This window comes from Syngnathus scovelli, chromosome 10 (assembly GCF_024217435.2).
Source record: "Syngnathus scovelli strain Florida chromosome 10, RoL_Ssco_1.2, whole genome shotgun sequence".
In the NCBI taxonomy this organism is placed as follows: Eukaryota; Metazoa; Chordata; class Actinopteri; order Syngnathiformes; family Syngnathidae; genus Syngnathus; species Syngnathus scovelli.
Window position 1 is genome coordinate 3,244,733 of NC_090856.1, and position 19,949 is coordinate 3,264,681.

The 19,949-nt window shown below is 47.8% G+C and overlaps 4 protein-coding genes and 1 long non-coding RNA gene across 7 annotated transcripts; 2 read left to right on the plus strand and 3 right to left on the minus strand.

Moving 5' to 3' along the window:
- Nucleotides 1-22: 22 nt before the first annotated feature.
- Nucleotides 23-6,809, minus strand: ppat (phosphoribosyl pyrophosphate amidotransferase). Its single transcript, XM_049764141.2, has 12 exons — nucleotides 6,644-6,809; nucleotides 6,171-6,435; nucleotides 2,523-2,589; nucleotides 2,249-2,455; nucleotides 2,068-2,180; nucleotides 1,858-2,003; nucleotides 1,711-1,783; nucleotides 1,491-1,642; nucleotides 1,264-1,391; nucleotides 977-1,198; nucleotides 554-674; nucleotides 23-493 (listed from the first exon to the last, which is right to left on the minus strand). Exons 2-12 carry the CDS (start codon nucleotides 6,296-6,298, stop codon nucleotides 321-323), a joined length of 1,530 nt encoding a protein of 509 aa, XP_049620098.1. The 5' UTR covers nucleotides 6,299-6,435; nucleotides 6,644-6,809; the 3' UTR covers nucleotides 23-320.
- On the plus strand, nucleotides 3,081-9,575 carry paics (phosphoribosylaminoimidazole carboxylase, phosphoribosylaminoimidazole succinocarboxamide synthetase). The gene is made up of 15 exons (XM_049764126.2): nucleotides 3,081-3,290; nucleotides 3,853-4,290; nucleotides 4,358-4,417; nucleotides 4,486-5,019; nucleotides 5,099-5,176; nucleotides 5,392-5,522; nucleotides 6,954-6,993; nucleotides 7,074-7,271; nucleotides 7,787-7,965; nucleotides 8,052-8,231; nucleotides 8,369-8,482; nucleotides 8,559-8,642; nucleotides 8,744-8,924; nucleotides 9,037-9,195; nucleotides 9,273-9,575. The coding sequence occupies exons 1-15, from the start codon at nucleotides 3,236-3,238 to the stop codon at nucleotides 9,437-9,439; spliced, it is 2,598 nt and encodes an 865-aa protein (XP_049620083.1). The 5' UTR covers nucleotides 3,081-3,235; the 3' UTR covers nucleotides 9,440-9,575.
- An 826-nt stretch (nucleotides 9,576-10,401) lies between these two features.
- LOC125994732 (GTP-binding protein REM 2) lies at nucleotides 10,402-12,906 on the minus strand. Its single transcript, XM_049764186.2, has 6 exons — nucleotides 12,812-12,906; nucleotides 12,604-12,664; nucleotides 11,966-12,290; nucleotides 11,818-11,891; nucleotides 11,331-11,508; nucleotides 10,402-11,096 (listed from the first exon to the last, which is right to left on the minus strand). Exons 2-6 carry the CDS (start codon nucleotides 12,655-12,657, stop codon nucleotides 10,801-10,803), a joined length of 927 nt encoding a protein of 308 aa, XP_049620143.1. The 5' UTR covers nucleotides 12,658-12,664; nucleotides 12,812-12,906; the 3' UTR covers nucleotides 10,402-10,800.
- Nucleotides 10,878-13,037, plus strand: LOC137840694 (uncharacterized). The gene is made up of 5 exons (XR_011087601.1): nucleotides 10,878-11,026; nucleotides 11,383-11,505; nucleotides 11,828-11,912; nucleotides 12,009-12,788; nucleotides 12,896-13,037. It is a non-coding gene; the product is annotated as an uncharacterized lncRNA (long non-coding RNA).
- Nucleotides 13,038-13,644: 607 nt separating this feature from the next.
- nrl (neural retina leucine zipper) lies at nucleotides 13,645-18,151 on the minus strand. 3 transcript variants are annotated; one of them, XM_049764170.2, is made up of 5 exons: nucleotides 17,873-18,151; nucleotides 16,257-16,977; nucleotides 15,905-16,183; nucleotides 15,330-15,545; nucleotides 13,645-15,226 (listed from the first exon to the last, which is right to left on the minus strand). In XM_049764170.2, exons 2-5 carry the CDS (start codon nucleotides 16,833-16,835, stop codon nucleotides 15,068-15,070), a joined length of 1,233 nt encoding a protein of 410 aa, XP_049620127.1. In that variant the 5' UTR covers nucleotides 16,836-16,977; nucleotides 17,873-18,151; the 3' UTR covers nucleotides 13,645-15,067. The 3 variants fall into 3 exon arrangements, with proteins under 3 accessions (XP_049620127.1, XP_049620109.1, XP_049620118.1); XM_049764152.2 differs by having other exon boundaries at nucleotides 15,896-16,183; nucleotides 17,873-18,149; XM_049764161.2 differs by lacking the exon at nucleotides 17,873-18,151 and adding an exon at nucleotides 17,721-17,832 and having other exon boundaries at nucleotides 15,896-16,183.
- Nucleotides 18,152-19,949: the final 1,798 nt, after the last annotated feature.

Genomic DNA, 19,949 nt, shown 5'->3' on the forward strand with positions numbered 1-19,949 from the left:
AAACAGGACTAAAACAAATAGGTGAATTCCGTCAGTTTATTTTATGTGAGAAAACAGAATATTAACGCATTGTACTCAGGACCACAGGGACATTTTACACATTGTCTCATTTTAATACAAAACTCAAATGACCTTAAAGGAAAATCTTTGGTTGCTTATTTCTGCTTTTTTTTTTTTTCCTTGACGTAACAAATATGGTTGAATAAAATTGGGCTCATTCTAATGGTATATGTACATAACTCAGATAAAGCCAACCACTAGAGGCACTCGGGTGTAGTAAGAAGGATCTTGAGCGTAACATTTAAACTGACTTTGGCAGTTTACCATTCCAGCTCTACTGGGTACTTTCCAGTCAGACATGCGGTGCAGTGCCCCACTTTGCTGCCGGACTTGTATGTTGAATCGATCATTTTGTCCCCTTGCAGGGAGGCGATTCCCTTCCGGACGGCCGTCACGAGCCCTTCTACGGTCAAGTACTGCACGCTGTCGGCGCCTGAATGCAACACGGCAAAAGTTAACGTAAGTCAAACGCTGACTCGGCACGTGCGCTTACCGATGTATCCGGCGATGTCCTGGAACTCTGGCCTGTTGGCGATGAGTTCCTCTTTTGTGGGGATGTTGATTCCCATGTAACAGGGGAACTTGATAGGAGGCGAAGCCACTCTGATATGGACCTGTCAGAAAGGTGCGGCTCAATCCACATGGTCAAATTGGTAATTCCAGCTAAAATTTACAGGAATAAAATCTTCTTTAGATTAATGATTCCTAACTACTGTGCTGAGGCAAATTAGTGATTTGTGAGAGATCACGATACAAACTGAAGGAAATTACCCAATTGCTACAATTAAGTTGTGCGCTTTGGCCACCAGGGGGCAGTATAATACAGTTTCACAACTAGTTTTTCGCAGAGGAGAAATAATATATACAGTGGAACCTTGATTTAATGGAATAAATGGCAGGTTGGATTGTGTCAAACCTGTGTGGCGCCCGCCTCCTTCAGTAGTTTAATGATGGGCGAGATAGTGTTGCCCCTGACGATGGAGTCGTCGACCAGCACAACCCGCTTGCCCGCAAAGTTGTCCGTCAGGGCGCCAAACTTCTTGGCCACGCCCAACTGCCTCAGGCGGGTGTTGGGCTGGATGAAGGTTCTCCCGACGTAGCGGTTCTTGCACAGAACTTCGATGTAGGGCAGGCCTGTCTGTGGGAACATTACAGTTGAGAACCGAGGGGGACAATTTGGTGCAGATTTGGACTCTGGCCGACCTGCTGGGCGTAACCCAGTGCGGCGGGGGTCGCAGACTCTGGTACGGTGCTGACCACGTCTGCGTCCGTCGGGGCCTCAATGGCCAGCTGTCTGCCGCAGCGCTGTCTTACAGTATACACCATCTGTCCTGTTGCATAAAGAGTTGACATATATTTTGGAGGATGTGGAATGATAATTGGAGACTCCACAGTAAAGCAAAAGAGGTACAAAAGGCAAGCACACTAACCTTCAAAAATGGAGTCAGGTCTGGCAAAGTAAACATATTCGAATATGCAGAAGGCCGGCAGGTCCCCCTCGCGACGAGGCACCACGCTCAAAGTCTTGACTCCATGTCGGGATATCTGGACTATCTCTCCTGGGAGAACCTCTTTGTAGTACCTGAGTGGCAAGAAAGAGAGCGGTCAGAAGATGGGATACGTGCCAAGTTCAAGTCGGTATGGACCTACTTGGCGCCGATGGACTGGAAGCTGCAGGACTCTGAAGACACGACCCAGCCCTCTGTGTCTGCCTCGCCGCCACCTGAACAGGCCCGTGAAGATAATCATCAGAAGCTTTAAAAAAAAAAAAATCGCCTTCTCCTCCCGCTTGACTACCAGAGTTGTGCAGTTTGGAGACGGGCACCACACGTCCGATGCAGAGGGGTCGGTTCCCGTAGGGATCCCGCACGGCGTAAATGACGTCTTTGTACATCACCAACAACGAGTACGACGTGGGCGTCTCCGTCATGAGGTTTTTAATCCTAGGAAGTCATCGGAAGACAATTTGATGGCTGGCAGGATGAGCGGCAAAATTGTCGCACAAACCTGGCCACCCAGTTGGGTGCGTCCACCTCCTCCTCGGGCGGAGTAAAAGCCAGCAGCTGGGTGATGAGCTCGCTGTCCGAGCTGGTGGACAAACCCACGCCGTGACGCATCACCTGCACGCGAGCACAATCGATTCAGTACGATGAAACGAAGGCACCGATCAAAATGGCGGACGACTGACCTTTTTACGCAGGGCGAGCGCATTGACCAGCTCTCCGTTGTGCGCCACCGCTATCTGCCCGTGCAGCGTGTCCACCACAAAGGGCTGGCAGTTCTGCAGCTCCGAATTACCGGTGGTGGAGTAACGCGTGTGACAGATGCCCAGGTTGCCGTAACGCAGCTTGACGAGAGCCTCGGGGGGGAAAGCCGTGCTCACCAAGCCCATGCCCTGATGAAAAAAAAGAAATCGCATGTGGTCAAGCGGAGATGTCATTTGCGAGGGGATCCGGGTTCACCTTCAGGGTCGTGTACGTCGGTGGACTGGCGCCATCGCTTGTGACGACCCCGGCGCTTTCTTGACCTCTGTGAAGGAACAATCACAAAGGTCAATGGAGGAAAAACAACAGTAGGGAAGACTGTATTCCCTGTCATCATGCCCGTGAATTTTTGCAGGATTAAACATGCACCAGCCAATCCAAGGGCAGATGATCCGTTAAGCCTGCAGGCAAACCAGACAGGTTTCACAGAGCGGGAAGGGGAATCCTAAAAAGTATTTTTTTTCTCCTTTCTTTCAGGGGGTGTGACATCTTCACTGCCTCGCTGCAGTTGCATTCTATTTACCAAGCTGCTTCTCAGATTACACTCGGGGCCCTCCCCGTCGACACATAGCTTAAGCCAGTGGTGAGGCCGCTTTCCTGCGCGGGGGCGTTGCTTTCGGGCTTAACCGCCTGGTTGCCTAGGGAACTGAGCAGTAGAGCCAGATGGGTCGAGGGGGGGTGGGGAAAGCGTTTCCACGTCAGATCTGAGCAGACAGTGCGGCGGAGGGGTGGGGGTGGGTTGCAAACTGGCTCTGGCGTGGGGGAGGGACGAGGCGGCAGCTCAGCACCAGGCTCAGAGCAGAGTCACATTTGAGCTGGTGGCGGAGCGTCTGAGGAGGCTCAGCGTCGAACGTGGCTGGGAGGACGGCCTGGGCCTTGAAAGCGACAAGAGGCCTCAGACGGACACAACAATGGAGGAAGTGGGGACACAGCAGAGAGCCATCTACCCCTCCTCAGCTCTTGAAGGTAAATATTTAGAGGGAACTGTGGGCGGTTGGGAGGCATGGGGGGGTCCACTTTGTCCAAAAGGGGTCATGTGAGAAACTGGAGCCACCTCAATTGTTCTGCTTCAAATCCATTTCAAGTATTTCTTCTACAAAGCATCATATTGTATTATTTGAATACTACTGCTGCTTGTATCGATGTTTTAAATACGACATAAAAAAAACATTCAGTTCGTCATTAAATTGACAGTAAATACATATTTAAGTGAATTTCTTTTTTGTAAATTTGATTAGAATAGAAATGAGGCTTCAAATCAAGCCGCTGTTTCGATGTCAAAAGATCGTGGGCGTGTCCGCCAAATTATTCACAATACGTGGCCCACTCAGCTGCCAATTAAATCGCACAACGTCTGCATCATCTTTCTTAACCCGGAACAACCTTAGGTTTCCAAACTACTTTCCACCGGCTTGTCGTGGTGTCGCAGCAAGAGGCGCTAGCCGCTAGCTAGCATACAAGCTAATTCTTCTTCTATTGCTGAAGTAGCAGCTATATTGTCAACATTTGTACATTTCTCAAAAACCAGGAGTCCAGGTTCACCAGGGTCCAGTTGGGATAGATGAAGGCCGCCATTGGACGGACGAGGAAGTGCGAGCGCTGCTGTGCGTCTGGGCCGACCGGCGCGTCCGGGAGAGCCTCAAGAGCACGTTACACAACAAGTACATCTTCCAGGAGATATCCAGCCAGATGCAGCACACCTTCGGCGTGGTGCGCAACTGGAAACAGTGCCGCACCAAATATAAGAACCTCAAGTACGACTACAAGATGGCTAAGAGCACGCACGCGGCCCGCGGCGGCGCCACCAGCAACCCGGGGAAGTACATGAAGTTCTTCCACGAGGTGGAGGCCATTTTGCTGGACCACGACTTGGAGGAGGGCTCTCTGGGGATGCAGAGGAGCTTGGGTCACGGGGAGAACGCGATGGCCGCTGGCGAAAGCGAGGTCGTCATCGAGATTGACAACGGTATGTACGCCGTGTTTTTTCAATTCGGAATCCAAGAAAACCCAGATCTTCTTTTCTGCGCCGGCAGGTGACAACAGCGACCATTACGACCCGGACGCCGACATGGATTCCAAATGGAGAGCGGCAGGTCAAAGTTCAAATATTTCATGCCGACGAGCCGCCAATGTTGACTCCCTCCCGGTTTCATTCCAACAGCCGGGGATCCGTCCACCGCCGACCAGCTCCAAGTGGTGACCGTGTCGGACACGGGGCGAAACTGGAGCGAGCAGGAGGTGCGAGCGCTAATTCAAGTGTGGTCCGACGAGCGGGTTCGGCGCCAGCTGGAGAGCTCCACCAGGAAGCGGGACGTCTTCACCCAGATCTCCAACCGCTTGATGCAGCAGGGCATCGAACGCGACTGGAAGCAATGCCACACCAAGTACAAGAACCTCAAGTACCTGTACCGCTCGCTCCAAAAGGGCAAGACGGACGACGCCGACCCCAAACGCCTCATGAGGTATTACGGCGAGGTGGACGCCATTATGAACCGCAAGGCCAGGGGCTCGGACTTCCGCCGAACCGCGATGCCGCGGGACGACGCTCATACAGCGAGTGAGGCGGAGGAACCAATCTGTCGCTCAGAGTCGGTTTCGCCCACGCGACTCGCACTGATGCCGCGGGAGGAACAAGGGATGAAAACAAGAAGTAGTCATCACTTGGACCAGTGGCACCCACAGGGCATTTCATTAGGTACACCTTTATTTCTTTATCCTTGAAAATATCTCAAAGAAAACTTATCTCTAATAAAGACATTATGTATCGTTTGCAGGATGTTGTGAGAGCAGCCTGACCCACGCCGACTCTTTGTCGACTGGCCGAGGGAGGAAGAGGAAAGCGGACGACGAAGGTTTGAAGAGTGTCCGCTGATTGCGTAATGACTTCACATGACAGCCACAAGCCTTTGTGCAGCCCGACCGAGTCCCATGACTGGCCTCTTAATTAAATTAGTACGGATAGTAGTACGTTTGTCACCATGGACAAAAGGCCAGGCTCATGAGGCAACCACAGAAACAAATCTTTTGCATTCTTAAATTTTCTTTAAAAATTCTTCTCTCTCTACAGATGATCTCCTGACAGCGGTGAAAAAAAACGAGGACAGCGCGAACGTTAAAGATGAGCAGACTCACGTTCCGATATTTGAAGTCCTTTCGGTCTGCTCGATGGCCTATCAAGATGCACCTCCAGAGGCGCAGGTAATTATGAGAATAATTTCACATAATTTGTGGGAGGTCACACCAGACCAGTGCTTGGGGAAATATGGATTTAAGCAAATTACAACCACGTGAGGTGACATTTCATTGGGTTCATTAGTATATTGAGGTGGAGCGAATTCATCTGAATACTTGATTAATCAAAATTTGATGTTAGGTTGAACAAGTGAGGACCAATTTGGGACCCCCACTTCATTCCCCCCCCCCCCCCCCCCCCCCCCCTTGCGTTACTTTGATTGTAGTTTGGAAACATTACTGACTTACTTAAAGTCCTACAGAATTCTTCTTGAATGCCAACTATATGAGTAAAGAACGTACTGAACATTTTAGACAGGTCTGAACAGTACGCTCACTCACATTTTTTGGCTTCTGGTTTTAATTGCCATAATGTCAAACCAGTTTGGACTTCGCTGTTTTACGACGACTTGGGCCGGTCCTTGAACGCATCTTTCTAAAAAAAAAAAACCTTCACACTTGCATGCTAGATCAGAACTCGTTGTCAATGTTAAACCCCACGTGTAAAAACGATTGAACGAATAACAGCAAAAGGTTTCCAGTTGGACCGTTTGGATCATTTTGAAAGCATAAAAAAACATGTGCCTCGAGTAATTTGAAAGTGTAGCGGGTTACCTGTGTTGCAACGCCACAAGTCCCAGCGTGAGCACCTGAGCCACCTCCAGTTGCGTGGGCCACTCACCGGCAGCCACACAGCCGAATACCCCGCACTCCTCCCCGATACCGGACTCCTCGAACTCCATCTGGCCGCTGCCTGATCGCTCGCTAGCCCAGTGTTGTTGCTGCAGCTGGTGGTCCTAAGTGGCCTCGAGGATGATCTGCGCATGCGGAAGACGAAGGAGCTCGTTTCCAGAACACGTGCTGCAACAGAATCTGTTTCCTACACGAAAAACATACGATCGATCAAAACCACACGAAAAAAATGGTACGAAATCAATTCGGCGTGATAACTTATCGTCGAGATCAAGCATGGTCTTATAAAAACACACACAGATTGCAGTTTTGTAATTCGGGCGCCATTAATTAATGTCCGACGAATGTAATCAAGCATCTCGACGTGCTGTGGGTTAAAGTTGACAACAAATCACCTCGATCGAGTGAATCGATTATGTTGAGCTGTTTGTATGTTTGTTCGTTTTTCTTTCACTGAGTCGGTAAAAAGAAGGTTCCAAAATGTAATACAAAATGTGTCAGTGTTAAATCAGGGGCGTCTCCCCTCGCACGTGACGGCAATCCGCTCTTGTGATTGGTCCAAATAGTTCAGGGAGAGCAGCGATTGGCTTTCACAGCACGTAAGAAACAGTCTTCCGTCTTCTGCCTGCACGCTTCTGACTGTCCTCAGTTGACAACTTTTCGCGTGGCTCACAGTTTTTGGTGTTTGTTTTATTTTTCGTGCAGTTATACGGCGCGTTGAAGATAAACATGACCTCAGCACAAGGTAGGGTATAATATTTCCGATTATGCAACCATTAAAACGTCGCACTTTTAAAATAGCTTCTCATGTGGTCTTTTTTTAAGAACTGAGCATCGGCCAGAAACTGAACGAGGGCAAAACCAAGCAGATCTTCGAGATCGTGGATCAGCCTGGACTCGTTCTCGTGCAGTCCAAGGACCAGATCACCGCCGGGAATGCTGTGAGGAAAGACCAAATGGAGGGCAAAGCAGCCATCGCCAATAAAACCACAAGCTGCGTGTTTGAACTGCTGCAGGAAGCGGGTGACGAATGATACTCAAACTACATGCGTGCAACACTTTACTGCGATGACTAATTCAGAAAAAACGCTAAATTACTAATCCTACATCAAGATGAGTTTAACATTGTACACTACTTAATCAGCCAGTGCTGAAACGTCAATGCAGTAACAGTGGAAACAAGAAACATTTACATCTAAATGTTAAACATCTAAAAATCTTATTTTTTTCTCATAATTTTGCTGGCAACCCAACTGCTGTCTTGTAAATGACCATAATGAGCTCTAATAACATTTTGCAGCGTTCAAAGCCAACTTTAACATTGTCATGTGCCATGGCATTACGGACTCTTGCGTGACTCGGCCCTCTGCTTAAATTAATTGTCTAACTGTAACCCGTTTGCTACTCACGAGACCATCAAATTTTGCACATGAGCACCGTGTGACTTATAATCAAGCAGAACGTACACAATGTCATTTTCCTTACTTGACACTTGGTTTTTTTTCCCCCCCGTGCCCCAATTTGTACTATTCTTGCAGGCATCAAGACGGCCTTTGTGAGGAAGCACTCGGACACGGCCTTCGTGGCGGCCCACTGCGAGATGATTCCCATTGAATGGGTGTGTCGCAGGGTGGCTACCGGTTCGTTCCTGAAGAGGAACCCGGGTGTGAAAGAGGGTTACCGCTTCTCCCCGCTGAAGATGGAGATGTTCTTCAAAGTCAGTCCATGCTTTGTAATATGCAGCTGTGATATGTGGACAGTCTTTGCAATGTTCCTAAACGATTACGTACATGGCTTCTCCAGGACGACGCCAACAACGACCCACAGTGGTCGGAGGAGCAGTTGCTGGAGGCCAAGTTCTGCCTGGCCGGGCTCGCCATCGGCCGCTGCGAGGTGGACATCATGAACCGCAGCACCGTGGCCATCTTTGAGATCCTCGAGAAGGCCTGGGCCACGCAGAACTGCACGCTGGTGGACATGAAGGTGCGTGTGTGTACGTATTTTGAACAAAAAAGTGATGAAAAACCCCAAACTAGTATAATCCTGATGAGTGAGTGATTTTGGCTGATTTGCTGCCCCCTGCTGGCTGTATAGAGTTATAAAGGCTCTTTGCCCCCCAGATCGAGTTCGGCGTGAACGTGAAGACTCAGGAGATCGTTCTGGCCGATGTGATCGACAACGACTCGTGGAGGCTGTGGCCCGCTGGAGACAGAAGCCAGCAGAAAGATAAGCAGGTCAGTCTTTTTTTTCTCGTCTTCACTGAAGAACTCATTGACTTGAGCAAGTCAAGGACTTTGCTCCTCTCTCTAGGTTTACAGAGACCTCAAAGAAGTGACCCCAGAGGCCATGCAAATGGTGAAGAGAAACTTTGAGTGGGTCTCCGAAAGGGTCAAGGTGCGACAAAACCTTTTTATCCTCACTTATCAGAAGATTTTGATCTTTGTGGGTGCCATTGCTTTGGATGACCAACTGTGCTATTTGCTGCCCCTGTCTAGCTTCTGCTGGAGTCCCAAGCCACCAGCAGGGTGGTGGTCCTGATGGGCTCCACTTCGGACATGGCCCACTGCGAGAAGATCAAGAAGGCCTGCGAGTCTTATGGAATTCCTTGCGTGCTGCGCGTCACCTCTGCGCACAAAGGCCCGGACGAGACTCTGCGTATCAAAGCGGAATACGAAGGTTGGTATCGTCCTTCCAGCAGTGGGACGTAAGCAAATAGTTTAGATATATTTTTAATCATTATAAAACAAGAAAGCAGATTATTTCTTTTTTTTTTGTTATTGTTTACCAGGAGACGGCGTTCCCACTGTGTTTGTGGCGGTGGCCGGCAGGAGCAACGGGCTCGGCCCCGTGATGTCGGGTAACACGGCATACCCCGTCATCAACTGCCCACCGATCACACCTGACTGGGGGTCCCAGGATGTGTGGTCCTCACTCCGAATGCCCAGCGGTGAGTGATGTTTTATTTATTTATTTTTTTAAATTGAGATCATTAATTGAAAAGCATCTTACTCTCGTTTGCTCCAGGTCTGGGCTGTTCCACCATCCTCTCCCCTGATGCGGCTGCTCGATTTGCAGCTCAGATCTTTGGTCTGACCAATCACCTGGTGTGGAGCAAGCTGAGGGCCTCCATGCTCAACACTTGGGTGGCTCTCAAGGTGGCCGACAAGAAGCTCCAGGCCTGCAGCCTCTGAGCTAATGTCACATTGATGTTGACATCATCATAATCCTCCTCCTCCTGTAGTTTGCTGATTCAGCTCGTCTTGGCAAGAAAATCTTTAACATGAATTTGTGCATCATTCGTTCCATTAAAAATAATTTCTAACACAATGTCTCTGATCTTATACAACCAAACTTAGATAAGATGTGATGTTTTTTAAATTTTTTATTTCTGTTTATAAATTTGTTTTTCTATTTTATTTATTTTTCTGTATTTATTCTTTGCGTCCTTTAAAAAAGTTTTTAATTCATTTCTAGTTTTCTCTATGTATTTGGATGATTATGCGTCTCATCTAGTTGCAGTACACCATTTCAACCACAAGACGGAGCTCGTTGTCCGCTTTACCTACAATGAATCTTATTCTTTTGTCTTTCCAGCAGTTTTCAGCCGAGGGAATGACTCAGAACCTCCTGCCACTTTTACTAAATATAAACATTTCTGAGTATTCCAATATATCACAGCTCCGCAATCTTTTGTTGGCAACAAACAATGGGTAAAACGACCTGTGATGTTCCAAAAAACGGTGCACGTGTGGGCTGAAGACGTGGGAGGACAGCGGATGAGAGAGCGAGCGCCAAGATCAAGAGGAGGAGGAAGAAGAAGCTGCTGGCTGAAATTGCAAAAGCATCGCAGCAGCAGAGGAGGTAAGCGTCCATGACGTCATCATTGCGTTATGATGGTGCCCACGTTTCCATGACGACCGTAACGTAGCAACAATGCATCCGCGTACATCTTCCTCCATCCTCATTTTATCTCTTTCCTCACTATTCAGTGGATTCCCCTGCTCGACCGTCGTTGCCATGGAGACCACAATGAGACTAAATGAATCATCAGCGTGGTATCCCTCTTTGTTAATGACTTTGGAATATTCGGTCAACAGGAGCACTGCTGCTTCCTCCTCGTTGTCACGGAGATGAACGAGGCAGACTATTTGACTATAAAAAAGCCTTTTATTCACATTGAAGTATCACTACAGCAGCTTATTTATACACAAGTATTGTGTCTTTGTCCATTTTGTACAAAATATGAGTGGATAAATATAACATTACGCTTCAGGTGTCAATTTTAAGGCATTTTAAAACTTTAGGTAAATTAATTATGCAGCCACATTACCTCACTAACTTAGCTTCTGCCTTAAAGAATTAGTTTTTAAATTTTCCAGTGAAGTTGTACACATCACATTAATGGTGAAAAAACTTTGTCTCAATTTTTATACCATAAAAACCTGGCATTTTGGAAAGGGGTGTGTAGACTTATTATATCCTCTGCATGTGGTTTAACTGTACATAGGGTACCCTAGTTTTTAAGTGAGCAAGTTTTCAATGTTATTCCTCATCACAGGGCCCCCAGGTCGTGGCAAGAGCGCGACTTCTGCCGCAGGAAGCGTCCGGCGTCCCCTCGCTCGCGCTGGTAGCGAGGAACCAGGCTGGACAGGAAGCGCTTGGCGCGTGAAGTGATGTTCTCCCACTGGCCCCCGGCACTCATTTCCTCTGGGCTGGTTCCCGGGGGCCACGGGGGTTGGCCCCGCGCTAGCCGTACAACACTCTCCAAGAGCTCCGAGGTGCGGTGGTCCAGAGAGGCCGAAATCTCCAGATAGAGGCAATTGAAGAGGGTGGCGCTGGACATGGCCTCTAGGGGAGGGGGGGGCGGGGTGTCACATGAGGTTTTTTTGTGTGTGCAGACTTTAATTGGGTCTGTTATAGCGGTTGTAATTCCACTCTCAACCAATAGATGGCAGTACACAAAGCACCTTAGCACCAAGAGACCACAAGATGGCTCCAATGCACTACTTTTACTTCAAACAAAAGTTTTAATCTGACCTATAAAACAGCAAGGCGAAAATTCCCGAGGTACTTTAGTCTGACCTTGAGTGGTGACTTCTCGAGAGCGAACCAGGTCGCTTTTGTTGCCCACCAGGATGATGGGAGTCTGCGGCTGGGTCTCTCGCAGGAGCAGGCGAAGCTGCGCCGTGCGATGGAAACTGCGCCGGTCGGTTACCGAGAACACCAGCACGCACACTTCGCAACGCAACGCTGACAGGTCCTGACAACACACACACACACACACACACACACACACGAGAAATGAATGTCACAATAGAAACACAAAATCCAATTATTCATGTTTTTAGAGTACTCCCTCTGGAATTTGACACCATGCAGTTTTTTCACACATCTGTTGGCAGTCCCCCCCCCACACACACACACACTCACACACACACCTGAGTCGTGCCGCCGAGAAATGGAACACGCAAAACAAACGGATAATGAGCACACTGAAGCATCACAATGTGGCCATTATTTTGATCCCAGGAGAAGTGCAACAAAGGATTCATTTGCATGTTTGTCTCACGTGTCTCCAGTTGTCATAGATGACGATGTCGCTCTCCTCGTCGTCCACGGTGACGGCGCTGACGCGACCTTCCCCTGAAGACAACAAGTGCACAGGTGAGCCTGGATAATTAAGTACTACGAAATCTGGAATGAGCAAAACAAACAACCGTCTGAATCCACCGACGCCGTCCTGTCCACGTCCCCCGCTAGGGCGAAGGCCAGCGATGACTTCCCCACGCCGTTCTGTCCGAGAAGGGCTATCCTCAGGGGGCCGTCGGGCCTGCTCCCCGCCTCTTCCGCTGGTGCCACGTCGTCCGGCGCCAGGCTAAAGCGGATGGGCGGCGTGGCGGCGGCGGCGGCTCCACAGTCCGCCTCCGAGGACCAATCACAGTCATCGTGCACGGCCTCTTCCCGCCTGAGCTGATGCTTGATGGGCAGCGGCGTGCTGCCTCGGCGGGCGGTCGGCGTGCCCGTCAGGGTCATGGGGTCACACTGGAAGAGATGTTGGAAGTTTGGCAAGGAACCATCTTTGAGTGGGCGTTCAAACCGTACATTTTTGCTTGCCAATGAGTCAGGATAAAAAAAAAGGTCGCAACCTAGTAAAAAGAAAGCATATTCTAGAAAAAAATATATATATATATTGAGAAGAAAAAGGATTTGGAGTGGCTGTTTGGCAGTTAGACAGCAGTTTTTTTGCTATCAATTCATATTTCTGTCAAACTAACCATAAAACAAACACACACACACACACACACACACACACAAAAGCAGCAACTAATTAACTGATTGCTGATCGTCTCTTTACCTTAAGGGGCTCCTCCTGGGTCTTGAGTCCGTCTTGGGGCACATCTGTCGGCATCTGCAAGCTGAGACACGACGCTGGATGAGGACTCGGTGGGGTGGGGGACAAACTGGGGAAAAGACACCATCCAACAGACGCATCCCCCCTCAACCCTCAATCCCGTCTTCACCCACTCACGCAGCCACTCAGTGAGTACCTGAGCCGTCCTCACCTGTCACGCGGCTTTCTGCAACTACAACAAGATGATCTGAGCGCTCTCTCTGTCTCTCTCTCTTTCTCTCTCGCTCTCTCCGAGTTGACCTTTCTGTGTCAATTCAAGAACGTACCGCTAGAGAGCAGCAAAGTACAATGTCTTCATGATGAAGAGTTTTTTTTTCCCCATCTTTTGAGGCTATTCCAGCTCTAAAACATCTACTAGCCAGTCTATTGTGTTTTGCATTGTGTGTTAGCAAGAAGCTAATGAAAGGCAAAATTGTGTTGTTTTTTGTGTGTTTATTTTTTTGTGTAGTTCTGTTCATCATCACTTATCCTCTTGATGAAACAACCCATTAATATTATTATCAAAATATGGATCACTCTGCACATCATAATTTGCTATGTGCTCCCTGTAGTCAGAATGCAACGTGTGGCCGTGTGAGTCTCTTACACACACACACACACACACACACACACACACAAAGGCACAAAAGAGTCCGGCAGTGGACTGCCAGGACGCTATTATAGGCCTAATCCTGCAGGCCAGAGAGAGAGCCAGAGACACACAGAGAGAGAAGGGAGGCGGCGTTGAAGATGAGGTCATCCCAAACAGCGCACAGCCGGGGTCACTGACCCCCCCCCCCCCAGCCCCCCCCTCCTCCCCACCCATAGAGGGCCGTGGATAAAGGGATGGAGGGATGGATGGAAAGAATAGGCCGAGAGGTACGCGTGCTGAGCGCTGAATGGAAAGCTACAAAAATGACGGTGTGGCTTTTCTTTCAAATGTCGTTTTTGTATTTCAAAACTGATTGATTGTGTCAATTGATAAAATGGCAGCGAGTCAGAGTAGATGGTCAAGTATGTCGCGTTTATTTGCCGTGAAATCACACTACACTACAGTTGGAGCGAGATCCCTTCACATTTTGTCGTCATTTGTCTTCCTTCTAATTGTCGCAGGGCAAAAACCAAGAGTAGGAAAGTCAATTACACACTAATAAGATCAAATGAGTGATTAGAATCAGCACAAAAAGGAAACAATCAATAAATACGGAATAAATAAGTGAATAAATAAAACAGCACCTTATTTATTCTACCCTCAAACAAAATAAATAGTTCTAATGTATCCACCCTGTCAAAGAATTTCATGTCTCCATGAGTAGATTGTTTCGCTGCATCATGACTTATTATTAAGACCTGAGCACCAGACAGGAAATTTAATGTAATAATGTAATAATTTTGTAAATTATTTTTTCTTTTTTTTGCCTGTGGTCAATTTGATGCCAAGGACTGAAATCCCAGTCTAAAGCGATAACACCTTTCAAGCAGCAACTCTTTTGTATATGTACAAAACCAAAAAAAGGAAAATGGAGGAAAAAAATAAAAAGGTGCGTCTTGTTCCGGCTTGAGCACAATCGCATGCAGGAAGATTCCCGTGGTACATTCGTCAATCTGACAGAAAGAGCTGAAACGCTTTGGTAGGCAACTGTGAAATATTAACTGCATGCCACGGACGCTTCTTTCAAACTTGGTTAGCCAGCAGCACCACTGCACGACTCGCATCTCAGAAGCAGCCTCGTAAACCATTTTGAGATACGGCATATATAAAAATAACGACGTTTTCAGCCTCGAAGCCTCTAATGCAGGCTGAGTGAAATTTGCATAGACTAAAATGCTCAGCAGTGTTAATGCAAGATAAATCCATATCAAATTCAATATATGGACAAAAGTATTGGGACGTAAAGTGGAAATCACAATTGAAGTTCCCAAATTGAAATACGGCTAGACATTACAAAATTTTGAAAAATGCAATCGGACATGACCAAAGAATTTTTTTTTTAAATGTAAATGAAAGGTCTTTTATTTATTTATTTATTTATTTATTTATTTATTTACTTATTTATTTATTTTTTGTAACTTGATTTTATGTTAATGCAGTTTTTCCTCATAGATTAATAATAATAATAATAATAATGATAATATTCCATGGATTTCTTTGGTGTACTTTTAGGAAAAAACATTTTAGAATATTAATAATAATTTTACATGAACATTTGGTGAGGTGTGTCCCAGGACTTTTGTCCACATAGTGTAGCATGTCCCCGTCCACAGTTGCACTGCTGTCCCCTAAGCTAGTGCAACCATCATTCACAGTGTAGTCAAAGTGAGTCCAAGCAGCAAACCCAACGAATGAAGAGTCACAAGCATCCATGTTTGCTCCACGTCGGCTCTTGTCTTTTCCTCTGTGTGGTTGTGGTGGCGGCTGTGGGTCACCTCAGAGGAAGAAATCGGGCGAAGGCGAGCCGCCGCCGCCGCCGTCGCCGCGGCCCGTCGGGGCTTCGGCGTGGCTGGCGCTGAGCAGCTTCTCGTAGCGGGCCTTGTAGGCGTCACGCTCCCTCAGCACCCGAGTCAGATCGCACTGGAGCTGCTCCAGCTGAGTGGGCAAAAAGATATCATGGTTGTGACTGTTGTGGGTGGTTCTCAGAAACCGTGGTCCAAACCGGATGGCCGAACGAACCCGGGCAGCATCGGCGTACCTGTTGCGTGAGCACGTGTTTCTCCGACTCCAGAGCGTGGCGGTGCTGTAAGCGCTTGTAGCGGCACGATTGAGCGTAGCCGCGGTTTTTAAGCGTACGTCGCTTCTGTTTCAGGCGCACCACCTCGTCCTTGCTGACGCCACGCAGATGGCGGTTGAGCTCGCGCACCGACAGGCTCACCAGCTGCTCGTCGGAGAAACGATCATTCCCGTCGCACTGCCGCACACAGAAATGAGAATAATTTATTTTTTCCTACCCGGTTGAAGATAATGAAATATGTATGTAGTGTCATGGTGGATGTTTGTTTGTGGGTTGGCTGTCCAATAATCTGTCACGTAATCTGACCTAAGTGTGCCTGACAGTTATCGGGATTACGCCAACAATAATAGCAGATATTAATGTAAGACGGAACTACGCTCCACATAGAGCTCAGAAACATCCACCAAGACATCCAACATTTTTGTAGAAGCCAGTAATGCTGGCATCAAAAGTGAGCACACCCCTAGGTGAAAATATCCCCCCAAAAAATCTCATTGTAATCATTTCATCTGTTTCATTAGACCCACCTGACTCACTTGCGAGTGATGATGATGGTGTAGGCCGGCGTGCATTTGGTGATGAAGGTGGTGCTGATGGTGGTGATGCTGATGGGGGACGAGTTGGCCTTGGGGGCTGAGGGCTTGCGGGTAAGGAGCCGGCCCCGCCGAGGTGGCGGCGTTGGGTAGGGAAGGGTTGGACAGGAAGAGGAGCGGCCGGTGGCAGAGGTCGCCGCTTTTGGAGCAGGACGCGTCGGCGCCGCTGTCGCTGCCCGAGTCGCACAGGGTGCTGCTGGAGTTCTGAGAAAGACCTGGAAACTGAACCGATGCATGGATTCGATTAATCAACCGTCCATTCAACTATCTGTGCAAGGATGTTGGAGACCTGTACCTGGGAGCTGACGGCCGCGGCGGCCGAGTTCAGCAAAGCCTCCACGGCGTCCTCGCAGCCGAGGAAGCCGTTGCCGGGCGCCCTCTCTCGCTCACCCAGGGCGCCCAGCAGGGTGGCGGGCCCCGGGACCTCGCCGCCAAACTGCTGCTGCAGGGCCGCAAACCAGATCAGGTCCTCCAGCGAGGCCGGTCCGGCGCCTTGAGGATGGCCGGCGTGACCCGAGCTGGCGTCCGGATTCCCTTGTGATCCGCCGGAACCGACGGCGGACGTGAAGCCGGAGAGCGGGAAGGAGATGGAGGACGACGACGAGGACAGCGAGGACGAGCCCGACGGCGGCGGCTGGCCGTCGCTCAGGGTGGGCGAGGGCGGCAGCGAGTCGTAAGGGCTGGAGCTCAGGCTGGAGTCCGGCGGGGGGCGGGCGCCGTACGGCGAGCCGCCCGCTTTTGGGTACCCGCATTGAGCGGACAGCGGCGGCGTGTCGGGTTTGACCTCGAACTTGAGGAGGTCAAAGTCGTTGAGGTACTCCATGGCCAGCGGGCTGGGGGGGAGGGAGTTCATAGGGAGGGGGGGTGAGGACATGATGTCTGCTGTCAATCAGGAATGCTGGAAAGTCCACTGGAGAGCCTCGGGGCAACTCATAGACGACAGCGGCAAGCAAGACAGGTGAGGATCTTCCTCTTTTTCCAAGCGTGATTCCTTCTGGCCGTGTACTTCTCTGCTCCTGGAGGAAGTCAAGGCAAAAAAGTTGACAAATTTTGTCCACTGACACAATAATAGCCCGACCATCCATCCATGATTTGACCACAAAAAAGTCTCAGTTTGACAGCTTCCCCATCAAACATAATCTGGGTTAAAGATCTTTTCCACACATGGTGCCTTGATAATTCCAAAAACAATCAATTGCTAAAACCAAAATGCGTCAGCCATTGAAAACCTCCCGCTCAAAACATTCTCAAAACAAATATAAACTAAATTGATTAACTTTGATATCTTAGGTCTTAGTGACTATTGATTAGACACACTCATAGATGTCTTGTTCAGTGTGATAACTGAGCAGGCTTAATCATTTTTGACACAAAGATTCACAAGTCTCATAGGCCAAATCCAATTAAGGTCGGATGCTTAATCCACAGCGGACACTTTCAACGGGAACGCAAGTACGCTCTTGCCGAGCCGCCATTTCAAATAACTCCAAAGAAGTACAATCACACATTTGCAGTGGGTCACGTTCAGCGGGTCAAAATGACCCCTTCATATCTTGATGATGAAAATAACACACAGCGGGTCAAAATGACCTGACAACACAGCAAAAGCAGGTTTAAGGATTCTATGATGGATCTAAACTGTTTTGATTGGCTAGCACGTTTTTCACAAAATGCCATTCGGGTGTGTTGAAGCGAGCGTGATCGCTAATTACAAACCTTTAATTGCCATCAAAATGAAAGTTTGGGAAAAAAAATCCACCTTTGACTCGCGCCTCTGCGGTACACCTCATTAGTTGGGACCCCGACGGTCTCCAATGAGCCGCGGTGGTCGTCAGCGGCGACGGAGGCCTCCATCATCACACACTGTACACTCACACATGAATAAAAAAAAAAAGTATGAGATGAACTTACCGTCCGTCATAGAGATGAACGATGAGCCGGGGTCGACATGACGGCACGCACACACACACACACATGCACGCACACACACACACACAACAAAAGGATGGACGCACCACTGCGTGACTGACAGGCGGACACCGAGTGTGTGTGAGTGTGTCGGTCGGTGTGTGCGAGTGGCTAAAGTGTCGCTGCCCCCTTCCTTTCTTTCCCCGCTGATGCAAATCCCTGTTTGCAACAATCCCACATCCCCTCGCACCCTCCACCCAGCCACAGCGTCCCCTCACATGGTTCACTGGCATGTGCCCCCTCTCCATACCAGAACCAACCCCCCCGTCCCGTCCCACCACTGTTTTTCTCCTCTGTATCGGCCTTTGTCACCCTTTGTCTGTTTTTGAAGTTTATCTGGCTACCTGTCAGACCTCACTACACACACACACACACACACACGCACACACACACACACAGACACACACACACACACGCACACACGTTTTAAGTTTAATTATTTTGTGATGCCTGTGATGTGTCCTTGCACTCACTCCTGACACACTTGTTGCTCACATTTGGTTTTGGCTGCAAATTTGGGACCGTTGGCAAATTGACTCAGCATAGCCTCAGTGTGGACACTGGCGGCTACTGCACCTCATCTTGTGTTTCGGTCATTGCTCAAACAGCAATTATTGATCCAAATCGAATAAAATGAGCCTGCTAAAAATAAGACTTTCATATTACCTTTTGAATACAAAGAGTAAAATATAGCTAATCATGCAATTTTTAAAAATGAATGAATTTGACATTTCATTTTACATAGCTTTAAATTGTGTTTTATAATTACATAAATTGCAAGTAATAATAAATTATTATGCAAAAGTAAATGAATAAAATTATATACATTACTAATATATATTATTATTATATAATATTATATATATTATATATTATTATCAATTTTATCCATTTTCTATTACGTATTCCTAACCATGACGTCACATCCGTTTAGGCGGGACAACCCAAACGAGGTCCGCCATCTTTATTTACTCATTACACCGTTCCTCCGCATCAGAAACTCAAAGAAGTTTCTGGATACATTTCATTTTTCAGGACGAAGTTCCCAAATCTGTGGGCAAAGTCTGTGCGAAGCACTTGCCGAAAGACTTCGTTCCTTCAATCTATAAAAATGACGGACACAGTAAAGAGGTAAGCTTGAGACGGCACAAAAATAATAAACTATTTCATTTTCATATTATTGTGTGTGTATAATGCCCTCGTTTTTATAGCATTAGCATGAGTCTTTCTGCTGATTTTAGCTCTGTGTGCTCTATATTTTCACTTCCTGTGGATGTATTTTGAGTAGTTGTTTCAAATGAATTGCATCGTATGTGCTGTTTTATTCTTGGGTAACACTATAATGTGTTAAATGCGATCATTAGCTTCTCGCTAAAGCTAGCGCTATCACTAGCGCTAATGTTAGCGGTAATGTTAGCATTAGCTTACTTCTTGACTGCAGTGCTTTTATACAAGACGTGTTCATAAATATTGTGAGGGGATTGATTTTGTTACGTTTTATGTATTGTTGGATGGACAAGTCAAAAAGTGTGCGCCGCAAGTAAACTGTATCTCTGCTAACAAAGTACAATTCAAATAAAAAGCTGAGTTGTTGCTAGTAATGTAATTTGTAAAATACTTATACAGTTCATATAATCATATCTAGAAATAAGACAAATGCTGTTTATTAGTCTAATTAAATCAGTAATAATTCACAAGTGTGAAAAAATGTTGATCATTTTTTTTCCAGTGTCAAATAGAATATTTCAAGCTAATGAAATGTAATTGTAGACAAAATATGAGTGAGGCGTCTTCTGGAAGATTGCTCAAATGTCCATGAAGCGCTTTGTTTGAGACACCTCCCACCCACCACCCCTGCCCCCATGGTCCCGCCTCTGTCTGTTAGACTCCAAATCTGTCAATTAATTCTGTTTCTTCAAAAGCCATCTAAGTCGAGAAATGCACAACAAGCAATTCTGCCCGCTAAAACTTGTTAATCCCGAGTCTGTGTGCGCTTTACCGTTGTCTTGTTAAGCAGTTA

Coding starts and splice junctions, on each gene's coding strand:
- paics (XM_049764126.2), top strand. CDS start 3,236: ATGGAGGAAGTGGGGACACAGCAGAGAGCCATCTACCCCTCCTCAGCT. Junction 8,483..8,558: donor GCCAGCAGAAAGATAAGCAG/GTCAGTCTTTTT, acceptor TCCTCTCTCTAG/GTTTACAGAGACCTCAAAGA. Junction 8,643..8,743: donor GGGTCTCCGAAAGGGTCAAG/GTGCGACAAAAC, acceptor GCCCCTGTCTAG/CTTCTGCTGGAGTCCCAAGC.
- ppat (XM_049764141.2), bottom strand. CDS start 6,298: ATGGAGTTCGAGGAGTCCGGTATCGGGGAGGAGTGCGGGGTATTCGGC. Junction 2,181..2,248: donor CGCTCGCCCTGCGTAAAAAG/GTCAGTCGTCCG, acceptor GCTCGCGTGCAG/GTGATGCGTCACGGCGTGGG. Junction 1,784..1,857: donor CTCCAAACTGCACAACTCTG/GTAGTCAAGCGG, acceptor GGGCCTGTTCAG/GTGGCGGCGAGGCAGACACA.
- LOC125994732 (XM_049764186.2), bottom strand. CDS start 12,657: ATGCCGACAGATGTGCCCCAAGACGGACTCAAGACCCAGGAGGAGCCC. Junction 11,509..11,817: donor TCTATGACAACTGGAGACAC/GTGAGACAAACA, acceptor GTGTGTTGTCAG/GACCTGTCAGCGTTGCGTTG. Junction 11,097..11,330: donor TCGAGAAGTCACCACTCAAG/GTCAGACTAAAG, acceptor CCCCTCCCCTAG/AGGCCATGTCCAGCGCCACC.
- nrl (XM_049764152.2), bottom strand. CDS start 16,835: ATGTCCTCACCCCCCCTCCCTATGAACTCCCTCCCCCCCAGCCCGCTG. Junction 16,184..16,256: donor CCGCGGCCGTCAGCTCCCAG/GTACAGGTCTCC, acceptor GCATCGGTTCAG/TTTCCAGGTCTTTCTCAGAA. Junction 15,546..15,895: donor ATCACTCGCAAGTGAGTCAG/GTGGGTCTAATG, acceptor TGTGTGCGGCAG/TGCGACGGGAATGATCGTTT.